We start from the raw sequence: 16,036 nt of genomic DNA, 5'->3' as shown, positions 1-16,036 counted from the left end.
AAACCTTGGCAGCGTCTGGTAAATGCTGGTAAACCTTGGCAGCGTCTATATGGTGCTAATTCTGCAGGCTCACAGGATGAAAGAGCTGTAGGAGACATGGCTACCACCACCAGGACTTCAGAGGATGATGGGGATAGTCTGGGAGAGACTTGTCACAGACTCCGAGCCTCTACAGAGTAGAAATGTGGGGTTGGAGTCAGTACAAAGAGTACCTGCTAGGGCATTGCATAATGGAGCCTTGGCAGCAGGCCACCACTGAGGCTTCAGAACTGTAGAGCTACTGGTATGCAGTGCGAGCCTGGGAGAACTTGAAGCTTGAGACTCTAACCTGTGAAAGCTGCATGGGTTCAGTCCAGCAAAGCCATGGAGGTGGGGCTTCCCAGGGTCTATTGGGATGAAACGAATGTATTTTGTAGGTGAGAAGGACATGAGTTTTGGGACCCAGGGGCAGAGTGCTATGCTTTGGATGTTTCCTTCAAAACTCATGTTGAAACTTCATTGCCATGTGGCATTATAAAGAGGTGGGACCTTTCAGAAGTGGTTAGGTCATAAGGGCTTTGCCTTCATTAATGGATTAATGCCATTATTGCAGGTGTGGGTTAGTTATCTCTGGAGTTTGGCCCCCTTTTTCTCTATCATGTGCTCATGCCCTCTTTTGCCATGTGATGCCTTCTACCATGTTATGATGCATCCAGAAGACCCTCACCAGATGCAGCCCCTTGATCTTAGACTTCTCAGCTTCTAGAACTGTGAGTGAAATAAACTTCTTTTCTTTATGAATTACCCCGTCTGTGGTATTGTATAGCAGCAAAAAATAGACATCAGTCTGAAGTTCTCCCAGGCTGGCAATAAATGCTAATTATTAATAAAGTAATAAATACTAATTACTAATTAGTATTTATAGTGCAAGGATAAATTCAAGTTTAGCTCTCGTTAGAATGACCACATTTCAAGGGAGGGGCTTTGTACTTCTGTGCATTTCTATAAGGATAAAAATCTTAATAATATTCTCACTGAAATTAATGGTTTAGTTTAGGTAAGGTTGTTAGTGCTAATAATTGTTTCTTTTAATAAAATATTCTTAGTTGTATTAAAAAAACATAGATGATTTGAATTTATATTTTTTGACCAAAATATATTTGTAATTTTGAATAGGGATTCCAGAGTATTGGTAGCTGTAACCACTTGGGGTTTCCTGCTGCTGCCTCTGGTGCCTTATTTTTTCTGATGTCTTCCATTTTCTTACATTTGTCTTCTAAGGTGGAGTTGAGATTATTCAATTAAGATTATTTCACGGTAGGGCGTGGTGGCTCACGCCTGTAATCCCAGCACTTTGGGAGGCCGAGGCGGACGGATCATGAGGTCAGGAGATCAAGACCATCCCGGCTAACATGGTGAAACCCCGTCTCTACTAAAAATACAAATAATTAGCTGGGCGTGGTGGTGGACACTTGTAGTCCCAGCTGCTCGGGAGGCTGAGGCAGGAGAATGGCGTGAAACCAGGAGGCGGAGTTTGCAGTGAGCCGAGATCACGCCACTGCACTCCTGCCTGGGCGATGGAGGGAGACTCCATCTCAAAAAAAAAAAAGATTATTTCACTTTAGGCCTCTGCTGTCTTCTGCTTTCTTTTTTCTTTTTTTTAGTGAATGGATATAATATCCCAATACATTTTGGTAATTGAACAACAGCCATATTTTTAAGTGGGGCTGCTTTCTTCTTCTTATTTTTAAAATTCCTGTTCCTTAATTTTTAAAAAAACTATCGGAGATTGGCTAAGAGTTGGGACAGCTTTCTTATGTGAGAATAGTAGATGACAGCAAATATTTGTGATGTTAAAATGATAATTCTAATAGTTTTCTTTTAGAATCTTCATAATAAAAATGCTTTGAGGCTGAGGGTGAATTTATATGTTCCTAAAGAGACAAAAAATGTTCTTGGGACATAGTAAATGTTATTTAAATCTTACATGTTTTTATTAGTATAATTTTTGGGTAGAAATTTGGCATTAAAAAATGCATACAGAGCTTTTTCTAAGTCATACAGGGCAAGACAGCATTTTGTCATGGCAATTAGTAAATAGACTCAGATAATTATAAAACATCTAATTTTAAAAATTTGTTACAGAAACAGTACAGGTACATTGTGGCAAAAATAGAAAATACAAAACAAGCAAATATGAGAAAAAATATACATGCCACCACCTACATATTACTTTCAGTACTTTAGTTTATGATCTTTTGTCTTATATATGTCTATCTGGATATATATATATATGTATTCTTTTATCCAAATGGTATTACATTGTACATTCTGTTTTGAAACCTGCCTTTTTTAGTCATTTACATCTACTTTTCCATTTCAGTAACTTTTCATCTTATATAATGCCCGGATCACATTAAAAATTTTCCAATTAGCTCAAAAATGTCCTTTATGGCTGGTTTGGCTAAAACAGTATCCAGGCCAGCATTGCACCTATGAAATTGACTGATAGGAGCCTTATATCTTTAAAAATTAAGGGCAGCAACCCATCCTCCCGCTTCCCCCACCTCTCACCTACCCCCCACCCTTTTTTTTTTTTTCTTAAAGATACTGGCTTGTTGAAGGAGAGAATGGGTCATGTCCTACCAATTTTCTGAATTTGTCCGGTTTGCTGTCTCATAGTGTCATTTAGCTTGTTTTATCCTATGTATTTCCTATAAATTAAAATTTATAGTGGATTTGAGTTGAAGATCCTTAACTATCAAAGATGATACTGTGCCTTTGTATTGCATATCAGAAGTTACATGATCTTTACTTGATTCATGATGAGGAGATGGCCACTGAAATTGGACCATGACAGTCTTTTCTGCCCATTGTTCAATTATATTTATCTCTTTACATTAGAAAGTATTTTGGGTAGTAGTATTTTGGCGCTGTAGGAAAGTTGATTTTCTCATCAACCACTCACCTATTGGTTTAACACCATTTGTTGATCTTTGAGTATATCAGTAATTTCATTAGGGTTTGCAAAATAAGACTTTAAATTCTATTCTTTTACATTATTAATTGATGTTTTTTGGTAAGATAGAAACTTGTGAAATGGGACTATTTAGTTGTCTTTAAATACAGTCTTTATAGGAAAGACAAATACTTAAATCTCTCTCTTTACCATTTTCCAAAGTGAAGAACTATTCCATTAACCACCTCAAAAGGTGATAAATGAAAAGGGTGTTTTTAGTTGTTTTACCTTTTTTTTTTTGAGATAGGGTCTTACTCTGTTGCCCAGGCTGGAGTGCAGTGGTGCAATCATGGTACACCAAAGCCTCAATCTCCCTGGGCTCTGGTGATTCTCCCATCTCAGCCTGGGACTAAAGGTGTACACCACCACAGCCAGCCAGTTTTTTTTTTTTTTTTTTGTAGAAATGGGGTTTTGCCATATTGCCCAGGCTGGTCTCAAACTCCTGGGCTGAAGGAATCCACCTACCTCAGCCTCCCAAAGTGCTAGGATTATTGACGTGACCCACAATATCTGGCCTTAACTTTTTTCTTTTGAGTGTCTTTATAGACTCAAGGACTTTTATTTAATTCAGAGTGTTTTAATATACTACCATTTAAATGTTTTCTTTGATGCTCAGATTGTCACAGCTAGTCATTTGGACCTTTATACCACCTCCTATGTCCATTTGATATAGGCCGTTAATCTCTATAAGCCTTCCTTGTTCTCTTGGAATGAAAAGGTATCCCAGACTCACCTGTACCTTCCCTACTCCAGAGCTGGCATTAACTCTTTTTCCAAGGAGTTTGGTACCTTTTAGTTTATTATAATATTAGAGATGAAAATCTGTGTTCTAGGAATGTTTATTACTGCTATAGTGATGTTGCTTTTAGGCCATTTCAGAGAAAAAACCTAGAAAACAGATTTTTACAGACATGAATTCATACTGATATTTTTAGTCTTTTACGTGATTTCTTGATTTTACAATATTATCTCTGTTTTCTTACACTTATAATTATGAACCTTAAAGTCATTAGCATAACTTCTTTGCTTATTTCTACAATATAAAGAAAATAGTCCTGCTGCGGTGGCTCACGCTGTAATCCCAGCACTTTGGGAGGTTGAGGCAGGTGGATTGTTTGAGCTCTGGAGTTCAAGACCAACCTGGGCAGCACGATGAAACCTTGTCTTTACAAAACATTAGCTGGGCATGGTGGCATGTGGTTGTATTCCCAGCTACTCAGGAGGCTGAGATGGGAGGATCACCTGAGCCCAGGAGGTCAAGGCTCTAGTGAGCCATGATCATGCCAGCACACTCTAGCCTGGGTGACAAAGGGAGACCCTGTTTCAGGGGAAGAAAAAAAAAAAAAGATAGTTTGAGGAGGCTTTATGTAGTGGCTCATGCATGTAATCCTGACACTTTGGGAAGTCGAGGTGGGAGGATGGCTTGAGCCCAGGAGTTTGAGACCAGCCTGTGCCACATCATGAGACCTGGACTCTATTTAAAAAAAAAAAAAAAAGAAAGAAAGAAAAGGAAATAGTTTGAGGATATCAATAATGATATTACTGGAATCGGTAAAACTACCAAAAGAAATGTGAAGTTTCTTCCTAGTTTTTATTTTGTTTAGAATAGTTCCTATCAAGAAGTGTAATAAAAGTGCAGTGTCCAAATAGCCCTTGTAACAAAACCTTTCTCTTTCTCCTGGGTGCCAATTTGACATTTAATCAGTTTTGTTTCTAGCAATGTTCAATGTATGAGATTATAAGTCTTTTTTTCTTTATATCACAGGAGTCCTGCTGCTACCTGTTCTTGCTATGCTTTTCCCCTTTTCTTCCCTTTCTCTATGAAGCATCCATTTTTATTAGTTTCTCATTTATCACTCAGGCATGCGTACGTGTATTGAGGATGTTGACATTCAAGCAAATATATGTGTTAACATTCTTTTTGCCATCCCTATACAAAAGATACACCCTATATACTCTGTTGGGCAGTTTTTTTTTCCTTAAAATATTCTGTAGCTCTCTCCAGTTAGCATAGTTACCTTATAGATAGAGCATATAGTATACATATAACCTTTTCTTAAACTATACTATTAAAAAAATAGCTTTAAGTAACTCGATAATTATTTTTGGAATGAAAATACTACTGAAATCAACTCAATAATGTGAAAGCAGCAGAAAGAAAAAGACCTAGAAAAGGGCATTGGATTAGGTCAACTTTGAATTTTATTTGGAAGATAAATGAGTCCAGAAGGAAGTGGGCAGAGATTGTTGGAGTTGGTCTTAAAAGGAGGTATTAGGCAGATTATTGGCTGCGCTGGTGTGAAAGGTCTGTCAGAAAATCATGAGATTAGGTTGATGTAGCTCGAAAAATGAGAGCTGTTGTGATAAGTGGATAAGAATCATAAAAGTGTAGAGTGTTGATGATTTTTGTAGTTTATAAATGACTCTTGAGTGTAGAGGTTTTTATGCTGGCTATAGTCTGTAACATAATTGACTATAATGGGCATGCTAAATATCCATGACAGTTGACCCTTGAACAACATAAAGGATATAGGCACCTGCCCCTGTGCAGTTGAAACTTCACATGTAACTTTTGGCCCCCCCAAAACTTAACTATTAATATTTAACCTATAGTTGACTGGAAATTTTACTGATAACATAATGTTCATTAATACATATTTTATATATGTGTTAGATAGCATATTTGTATAATAAGCTACAGAAAAAATATTAAAATCATAAAGAAGAGAAGATATACTTACTGTTCATTAAGTGGAAGTGGATCATCATAAGGGTCTTTCATTCTCACTGCCTTCACTTTGAGTAGGCCGAGGAGTAGGAGAGAGTGGAAAGGTCAGACTTGCTGTCTCATGGGTGGCAGAGGTAGAAGAGGGTCCACGTACAAGTGGTCCCACACAGCTGAAACCGGTTTTATTCATTGGCCAACTGTAGTTTGATTGAAAGTAAGAATAATAGGCCGGGCGCGATGGCTCAAGCCTGTAATCCCAGCACTTTGGGAGGCCGAGACGGGCGGATCACGAGGTCAGGAGATCGAGACTATCCTGGCTAACACGGTGAAACCCCGTCTCTACTAAAAATACAAAAAGCTAGGGGGGCGAGGTGGCGGGCGCCTGTAGTCCCAGCTACTCAGAAGGCTGAGGCAGGAGAATGGCGTAAACCCTGGAGGCGGAGCTTGCAGTGAGCTGAGATCCGGCCACTGCACTCCAGCCTGGGAGACAGAGCCAGACTCCGTCTCAAAAAAAAAAAAAAAAAGTAATAATAATAAATAAAGTTTCTACTTCAGTATTATCAAGTCATAGATAGCAAGGGCTGGAAGAAACCTTAGTAGTAATCTCTTTGAGTCTAATTATGTAGAATATGAAATTGCGGTCTAGAAAGGTTAAGTGACTTGTCCAAATTACACAACTAATTAGAGACATAACCAGCTCTTAATTCTGACTTTCAGATTTTCACTGTGTCTTCTTTTTTCTACAACATGTTGCCTTAATTTTTAGCCATGAAAAATTAGAAGTTGAACTCTTGTCTTTTCAGGCAGGTGCAGATTTGGGGGTTTTGTTTTGATTTTTGGTTTTTGACCTAAAGTACTTTAGTTCTGTGATTTATAAAGCACGAGTTTTCTGTTTTTCTCATATACCTGAATACTGTAAACATGGAAGTTACCTTTTATCTTTACCAGTATTACACATAAATGGTTATACATAAATACATTGACCACCTTTTATTACTCCAACTATGGTGAGGAAAGCTTTCTTTTCATAACTAGCTAATGTTTTAAAATGTATACTTTTAGTTTGATTGCTGCATATTTCAGATATTTCTTTCCTTAACTAAAGTACTCAGATATTTATCCAAACATTATTGCTATGGGATTTCCTGCAGAAAGACTTGAAGGCGTATACAGGAACAATATTGATGATGTAGTAAGGTAAGAATGCTTTGATTTTCTATTTCAAATATTGATGTTTATATTCATGTTGTATTTTCATTTAGAAAAGATTTCTAAACCACAGAAAAAGATACTTTGTGATGTAAACTTTGTTACTGTAGTGCTCTATAATCATTTTTTGGCTTACTGTACCTAATGGACTTCAGTGGGATACAGTTCATTTGATAAGAACTGACCTTATACATAATCAGGTACTTAGGTGATGTCATTTCCTGGACTCCATAAAATGCCCGTCACCAGGTTTAATGCCTGAATTCCATTACAGTGTGATTGTTGTCTTATTTCATAATTGGGGATTAGGCTTAAAATCCTAGAGTGGATTTATTCAGTTAAATTGATTCACATTAAGATGTAGATGACTAATACTGATTTTTATGTAGACCAAATTTTAAGGTACCACTGTGCATAAGTATACCAAGTACCTGAAGAAGTATTTGGTTGTTACAAGAGATATAGAAAGGAATCGCTGGGTGTACCAAGGCTAATCAGTTTTATAATTTTGCATAATTTTCTAAGTGTAATTATCATTTAGTTTAGAACAATTCTCAAGACCCACGTAAATACTACTTTTAAAATATACAGTCTTAAGAATTTGTGGCATATTTTATGAAAGGAGGAATTCATGTCTGATGTACAGATAGTCTTAACATATTGTCTAATTTCAGAGCGAAAATATATATGTATGAATAAATTAACTGTAAATTGTCAGTAGGAACCTTGAGAATTTGTGGTGTAATTTACGAAAGAAGGAATTCACGTCTGATGTGCAAATATTCTTAACGTATTTTTTCATTTCAGAGCAAAAACATGTGTATTAATAAATCAACTGTAAATTGTCAGTAGGAAACTTAATGGCTTTAAAAGTTAAAATTTCAAGCCAGACATTGTGATGTGCTCCTCAGGTCCCAGCTACTTGGGAGGCTGAGGTGGGAGGATCACTTGGCTTGAACCCCCAGGTAGAGGGTAGAGGCCAGTCTGGTTAACACAGCGAGAACTCATCTCTTAAAAAAAAAAGTTGAAGTTCTGGATTATTTCCTTTACACTCTTTCATTAGTATCTTTCCTGGAGACTTTCAGTTTAAATACTTGGTGATTATGACAATTAGATGTTAAAATGGATGGGAAAGTACCTTGTAACTTATAAAGCGTTATGCAGATGTAGACTCCTTTTATAATAGTTGTGTAAGTATATGAGACAACCTACATTCTTTTATGAGCTAGCTATAAGTTTTAGCAACTTGCTTGGAACCACAGTAGATTTACAATTTTTTGTAGTATTGAGTTATATTCATTTAGAATTTTGTAATATATGCAAAATCAAATTTTTGTACCTACAAAAACTACAAAAAAAATCCCCCTAGTTTTTATAGTTTCTATCAAAATTATAGCCAGTATATAGGGATGCCAGAAGGACTGTTTAAGAAGCTGAAAATAGAGAAATGAATTTATCTTGAAGGATGCTTAACATTGCAAGCTGATGGGAACAGCAGGTTGATATAGCTTGTGATAACACTTCTAAAGAAAAAGCAATGAGCCATAGAAAGAAGAAACAGGTAGATACATTTTGAATTAAGGAAGATGGTGAATCTGGGAAACAAGCAGTACTGTCACCAGACATGTACTCTCTGCTATGATACAGAAGTGTTTATCAGGCCTCTTTATGGCCCGCATGATATATCCCACAAGATGACCTACTTCACATTATTTTAATTCTGTATTCAACTAAGCACTAATTCAACCCAGCCAGTTTAGTACTCATACCAAAAAAGAGTGAGCACTCTGAATAGAGGGCAGGTTTTCTGATTATAGTGAGAATATCTTTGTGGTAAATTAATCTGGTGTGCTAGTTTTTATGTTGGTCTCTTCTGAGTGTCATTAGTCACTGAGGCTGATTGATCATCTTTTAGGTTACTGATAAAGTTCCTCTACAGCTGATTATCAGACCTAAGATTGCAGTAACTTCACCAAGAAAATATTTTGCTGGGAAGCATTTTGTTCCTTCTGTCTGATTCATAACTCTTACCTTTATGCCTCTGAATGAAAAGATTCACATATTCAGTTTGTAATTAGTAATCAAGGCTGAGGTTTATTGTATCTAGCTTCACGATATATCTACTTTGTTTTGTCTAACTGTATGATTTCTTCAAATCTGCTATTTCTAAAAAAAAAAGTTTTGTGTATCCAGATTAATATTTAGCCAGTGGTTCCTTAGCCAGTGGATCTTGTCACCTCATGCTATTGATAACATGTCAACATGAAGAATTATCTGCTGAATATAATAGCTTTGCTGTCCTTGTTTCCTTTTGTCTCATTCTTTTTTGAGAAAGCTTTGATAGCCTCTATTGCCCAGGCCCCTCCTCTTCTTTTATGAGAGAAAGGATGAACAGTGACCAGAAATTAAGGGTTTTTTTTTTTTCTATCAACTAAAATGGAAATAAATAATTCCTAAGTAATTTGTCTGTTAGGATTAAAGTCTCCAAGAGAATGGCTGTGCCTAGTACCTAAGTGAGTAATTTCCTTGATTGGTTTACATTATATTGAGGATATTCATAATCAGTAGTGATTCCTTTTTTGGTTCAAAGATGATAGTGTCACAATGAAAAGTGTTTTTAAAATTTTTGTATACTTAATTTTTCTGTAACAAAAGTATTTTCAGTTGGATTTTTCTTTGCCCTCTCTATTAGAATGCCCAAAGAATATTTAAAATTATCCTTTTCTCTCTTACTGCATATTTGTTCCTGTGATTTTTTCCCAAACAGAAAATACTCTGCAGAGATTAGACTTTGTTATTGTTGTACTACATCATTGCTTTGACTAAAATAAACTTAGATTGCAAATGCTTTCAGGCTTACATTGCTCAGTATTTTTTTTTTTTTTTTTTTTTTTAATTTTAAAAATTTTTTTTTTTCAGATACTTGATTTTTCTGTAATATGCATGTTAATTTTTTTTTATTATACTTTAAGTTCTAGGGTACATGTACACAACTTACAGATTTGTTACCTATGTATACATGTGCCATGTTGGTTTGCTGCATCCATTAACTCATTTACATTAGGTATTTCTCCGAGTGTTATCCCTCTCCCATCCCCCCACCCCACGACAGACCCTGGTGTGTGATGTTTCCCGCCCTGTGTCCAAGTGCTCTCATTGTTCAGTTCCCACCTGTGAATGAGAACATGCAGTGTTTGGTTTTCTCTCCTTGCAATAGTTGGCTCAGAATGATGGTTTCCAGCTTCATCCATGTCCCTACAAAGGACATGAAACTCATCCGTTTTTATGGCTGCATAGTATTCCATGGTGTATATTTGCCACATTTTCTTAATCTATTCTATCATTAATGGACATTTGGGTTGGTTCCAAGTCTTCGCTATTGTGTATAGTGCCACAGTAAACATATGTGTGCATGTGTCTTTATAGTAGCATGATTTATAATCCTTTGGGTATATACCCAGTAATGGGATGGCTGGGTCAAATGGTATTTCTAGTTCTAGATCCTTGAGGAATCACCACACTGTCTTCCACAATGGTTGAACTAGTTTATACTCCCACCAACAGTGTAAAAGCATTCCTGTTTCTCCACATCCTCTCCAGCACCTGTTGTTGCCTGACCTTTTTTAATGATCACCATTCTAACTGGTGTGAGATGGTATCTCATTGTGGTTTTGATTTGCATTTCTCTGATGGCCAGTGATGATGAGCATTTTTTCATGTGTCTGTTGGCTGCATAAATGTCTTCTTTTGAAAAGTGTCTGTTCAAATCATTTACCCACTTTTTGATGGTGTTTGATTTTTTTCTTGTAAATTTAAGTTCTTTGTAGATTCTGGATATTAGCTCTTTTGTCAAATGGGTAGATTGTAAAAATTTTCTCCCATTCTGTAGGTTGTCTGTTCACTCTGATGGTAGTTTCTTTTGCTGTGCAGAAGCTCTTTAGTTTAATTAGATCCCATTTGTCAATTTTGGCTTTTGTTGCCATTGCTTTCGGTGTTTTAATCATGAAGTCCTTCCCCATGCCTATGTCCTGAATGATATTGCCTAGGTTTTCCTCTAGGGTTTTTATGATTTTAGATCTAACATTTAAGTCTTTAATCCATCTTGAATTAATTTTTGTGTAAGGTTTAAGGAAAGGATCCAGTTTCAGCTTTCTACTTATGGCTAGCCAGTTTTCCCAGCACCATTTATTAAATAGGGAACACTTCCCCCATTTCTTGTTTTTGTCAGGTTTGTCAAAGATCAGATGGTTGTAGACGTGTGGTGGTATTTCTGAAGCCTCTGTTCTGTTTTGTTGGTCTATATCTCTGTTTTGGTACCAGTACCATGCTGTTTTGGTTACTGTAGCCTTGTAGTGTAGTTTGAAGTCAGGTAGTGTGATGACTCCAGCTTTGTTTTTTTGCTTAGGATTGTCTTGGCAATGTGGGCTCTTTTTTGGTTCCATATGAACTTTAAAGTAGTTTTTTCCAATTCTGTGAAGAAAGTCATTGGTAGCTTAATGGGGATGGCATTGAATCTATAAATTACCTTGGGCAGTATGGCCATTTTCATGATATTGATTGTTCCTATCCATGAGCATGGTATTTTCTTCCATTTATTTGTGTCCTCTTTTATTTTGTTGGGCAGCGGTTTGTAGTTCTCCTTGAAGAGGTCCTTCACATCCCTTGTAAGTTGGATTCCTAGGTATTTTATTCTCTTTGTAGCAATTGTGAATGGGAGTTCACTCATGATTTGGCTATTTGTTTGTCTGTTATTGGTGTATAAGAATGTTTGTGATTTTTGCACGTTGATTTTGTATTCTGAGACTTTGCTGAAGTTTTTTATCAGCTTGAGATATTGGGCTGAGACAGTGGGGTTTTCTAAATATACAGTCATGTCGTCTGCAAACAGGGACAATTTGACTTCCTCTTTTCCTAATTGAATACCCTTTATTTCTTTCTCTTGCCTGATTGTCCTGGCCAGAATTTCCAACACTATGTTGAATAGGAGTGGTGAGAGAGGGCATCCCTGTCTTGTGCCAGTTTTCAAAGGGAATTTTTCCAGTTTTTGCCCATTTAGTATGATATTGGCTGTGGGTTTGTCATAAATAGCTCTTATTATTTTGAGATACGTTCCATCAATACCGAATTTATTGAGAGTTTTTAGCATGAAGGACTGTTGAATTTTGTTGAAGGCATTTTCTGCATTTATTGAGGTAATCATGTGGTTTTTGTCTTTGGTTCTGTTTATGTGATGGATTTTGTTTATTGATTTGTGTATGTTGAACCAGCCTTGCATCCCAGGGATAAAGCCAACTTGATCTTGGTGGATAAGCTTTTTGACGTGCTGCTGGATTCAGTTTGCCAGTATTTTATTGAGAATTTTCTCATCGATGTTCATCAGGGATATTGATCTAAAATTCTCTTTTTTTGTTGTGTCTCTGTCAGGCTTTGGCATCAGGATGATGCTGACCTCCTAAAGTGAGTTAGGGAGGATTCCCTCTTTTTCTATTAATGGGAATAGTTTCAGAAGGAATCGTACCAGCTCGTCTTTGTACCTCTGATAGAATTTGGCTGTGAATCTGTCTGGTCCTGGACTTTTTTTGGTTGGTAGACTGTTAATTATTGCCTCAATTTTAGAGCCTGTTACTGGTCTATTCAGGGATTCAACTTCTTCCTGGTTTAGTCTTGGGCGGGTGTATATGTCCAGGAATTTATCCATTTCTTCTGTGTTTTCTAGTTTATTTGCGTAGAGGTGTTTATAGTATTCTCTGATGGTAGTTTGTATTTCTGTGGGATCAGTGGTGATATCCCCTTTATCATTTCTTATTGTGTCTATTTGAATCTTCTCTCTTTTCTTCTTTATTAGTCTTGCTAGCGCTCTATCAATTTTGTTGATGTTTTCAAAATACCAGCCCCTGGATTCATTGATGTTTTGGAGGGTCTTTTGTGTCTCTATCTCCTTCAGTTCTGCTCTGATCTTAGTTAACTATTTGTTGCCTTCTGCTAGCTGTTGAATTTGTTTGCTGTTGCTTCTCTAGTTGTTTTAATTGTGATGTTAGGATGTTGTTTTTAGATCTTTCCTGCTTTCTCTTGTGGGCATTTAGCACTATAAATTTCCCTCTACACACTGCTTTAAATGTATCCCAGAGATTCTGGTACGTTGTGTCTTTGTTCTCATTGGTTTCAAAGAACATCTTTATTTCTGCCTTCATTTCGCTGTGTACCCAGTGGTCATTCAGGATCAGGTTGTTCAGTTTCCATGTAGTTGTGCAGTTGTGAATTAGTTTCTTAATCCTGAGTTCTAATTTGATTGCACTGTGGTTTGAGAGACAGTTTGTTGTGATTTGTTTTCTTTTACATTTGCTGAGGAGTGCTTTACTTCCAACTATGTGGTCAATTTTGTAATAAGTGTGATGTGGTACTGAGAAGAATGTATATTCTGTTGATTGGGGTTGAGAGTTCTGTAGATGTCTATTAGGTCTGCTTGGTGCAGAGCTGAGTTCAAGTCCTGGATATCCTTGTTAACCTTCTGTCTCGTCAATCTGTCTCATATTGACAGTGGGTTGTTAAAGTCTCCCATTATTATTGTATGGGAGTCTAAGTCTCTCTGTAGGTCTCTAAGGACTTGCTTTATGAATCTGGGTGTTCCTGTATTGGGTACATATATATTTAGAATAGTTAGTTCTTCTTGTTGAATTGATCCCTTTACCGTTATGTAATGGCCTTCTTTGTCTCTTTTGATTTTTGTTGGTTTAAAGTCTGTTTTATCAGAGACTAGCATTGCAAACCCTGCTTTTTTTTTTGCTTTCCATTTGCTCGGTAGATCTTCCTCCATCCCTTTATTTTGAGCCTATGCGTGTCTCTGCACGTGAGATGCATCTGCTGAACATAGCACACTGATATGTCTTGACTCTTTATCCAATTTGCCAGTCTGTGTCTTTTAAACTGGAGCATTTAGCCCATTTACATTTAAGGTTAAAGTTGTTATGTTTGAATTTGATCCTATCATTATGATGTTAGCTGGTTATTTTGCCTGTTAGTTGGTGCGGTTTCTTCTAGCGTCGATGGTCTTTACAGTTTGGCATGTTTTTGCAGTGGCTGGTACCAGTTGTTCCTTTCCATGTTTAGTGCTTCCTTCAGGATCTCTTGTAAGGCAGGCCTGGTGGTGACAGAATCTCTCAGCATTTGTTTGTCTGTAAAGGATTTTATTTGTCCTTCACTTATGAAGCTTAGTTTGGCTCGATATGAAATTCTGGGTTGAAAATTCTTTTCTTTAAGAGTATTGGATATTGGCCCCCACTCTCTTCTGGCTTGTAGTGTTTCTGCCTAGAGATCTGCTGTTAGTCTGATGGGCTTCCCTTTGTGGGTAACCTGACCTTTCTCTCTGGCTGTCCTTAACATTTTTTCCTTCATTTCAACCTTGGTGAATCTAACAATTATGTGTCTTGGGGTTGCTTTTCTCTAGGAGTATCTTTATGGTGTTCTCTGTATTCCCTGAATTTGAATGTTGGCCTGCCTTGCTATGTTAGAGAAATTCTCCTGGATGATATCCTGAAGCGTGTTTTCCAGCTTAGTTCCATTCTCCCCATCACTGTCAGGTACACCAATGAAATGTAGATTTGGACTTTTCACATAGTCCCATATTTCTTGGAGACTTTGTTTCTTTTTACTGTTTTTCCTCTAAACTTCTCTTCTCACTTCATTTCATTAATTTGATCTTAAATCACTGATACCCTTTCTTCCAGTTGATCGAATCAGCTACTGAAGCTTGTACATGCGTCATGTAGTTCTTGAGCCATGGTTTTCAGCTCCATCAGGTCATTTAAGGTCTTCTCTACACTGTTTATTCTAGTTAGCCGTTTGTCTAATCTTTTTTCAAGGTTTTTAGATTCCTTGTGATGGATTTGAACATCCTCCTTTAACTCGGAGAAGTTTGTTATTACCGAAGCCTACTTCTGTCAACTCGTCAAAGTCATTCTCCATCCAGCTTTGTTCCATTGCTGATGAGGAGCTGTGATACTTTGGGGGAGAAGAGGTGCTCAGGTTTTTAGAATTTTCAGCTTTTCTGTCCTGGTTTCTCCCCATCTTTGTGGTTTTATCTACCTTTGGTCTTTGATGATGGTGACCTACAGATGGGGTTTTGGTACAGATGTCCTTTTTGTTGATGTTGATGCTATTCCTTTCTGTTAGTTTTCTTTCTAACAGTCAGGTCCCTCTGCTGCAGGTCTGTTGGAGTTTGCTGGAGGTCCACTCCAGACCCAGTTTGCCTGGGTATCACCAGTGGAGGCCGCAGAACAGCAAATATTGCAGAACAGCAAATATTGCTGCCCGATCCTTCCTCTGGAAGCTTCGTCTCAGAGGGGCACCTGGCTGTATGAGGTGTCAGTTGGCCCCTTCTGGGAGGTGTCTCCCAGTTAGGCTACATGGCGGTCAGGGACCCACTTGAGGAGGCAGTCTGTCTGTTCTGAGAGCTCAAACATCATGCTGGGAGAACTACTCCTCTCCAGAGCTGTCAGACAGGGACGTTTAAGTCTGCAGAAGTTTCTGCTGCCTTTTGTTCAACTATGCCCTTTCCCCAGAGGTTGAGTCTACAGAGGCATGCAGGCCTCATTGAGCTGTGGTGGGCTCTGCCCAGTTCGAGCTTCTTGGCCACTTTGTTTACCTACTCAAGCCTCAGCAATGGCGAACGCCCCTCCCCTAGCCAGGCTGCCACTTCACAGTTTGATTTGCAATTGCTACATTACCAGTGAGCAAGGCTCTGTGGGTGTGGGACCTGCTGAGCCAGGTGCCGGATATCATCTCCTGTTGTACCATTTGCTAAGACCATTGGAAAAGCGCAGTATTTGGGTGGCAGTGTCCCGATTTTCCCGGTACAGTGTGTCACGGCTTCCCTTGGCTAGGAAATGGAAATCCCCAACCTCTTGCACTTCCTGGGTGAGGCGATGCCCCACCCTGCTTCGGCTCGCCCGCCATGGGCTGCACCCACTTTCCGATCAGTCCCAGTGAGATGAACCAGGTACCTCAGTTGGAAATTCAGAAATCACTTGTCTTCCGCGTTGATCACGCTGGGAGCTGCACACAGGAGCTGTTCCTATTTGACCATCTTGGAACACCCCCTTTTT

At 38.0% G+C, this 16,036-nt stretch overlaps 1 protein-coding gene across 2 annotated transcripts in view; it reads left to right on the top strand.

The window, feature by feature from the left end:
- The window catches only part of PTEN (phosphatase and tensin homolog), a 104,085-nt gene that overhangs the window by 23,848 nt on the left and 64,201 nt on the right, over positions 1 to 16,036 (top strand). For both annotated transcript variants that reach the window (XM_023225219.2, XM_023225217.1), the window contains exon 2: positions 6,839 to 6,923. In XM_023225219.2, coding sequence (XP_023080987.1) covers positions 6,839 to 6,923 — 85 coding nt within the window. The remainder of the gene's footprint in view (positions 1 to 6,838; positions 6,924 to 16,036) is intronic.

This window comes from Piliocolobus tephrosceles, chromosome 9 (genome assembly GCF_002776525.5).
Source record: "Piliocolobus tephrosceles isolate RC106 chromosome 9, ASM277652v3, whole genome shotgun sequence".
Classification (NCBI taxonomy): domain Eukaryota; kingdom Metazoa; phylum Chordata; class Mammalia; order Primates; family Cercopithecidae; genus Piliocolobus; species Piliocolobus tephrosceles.
The sequence above is the reverse complement of the archived record's forward strand: the minus strand, read 5'-3'. Positions and strand labels throughout refer to the sequence as shown.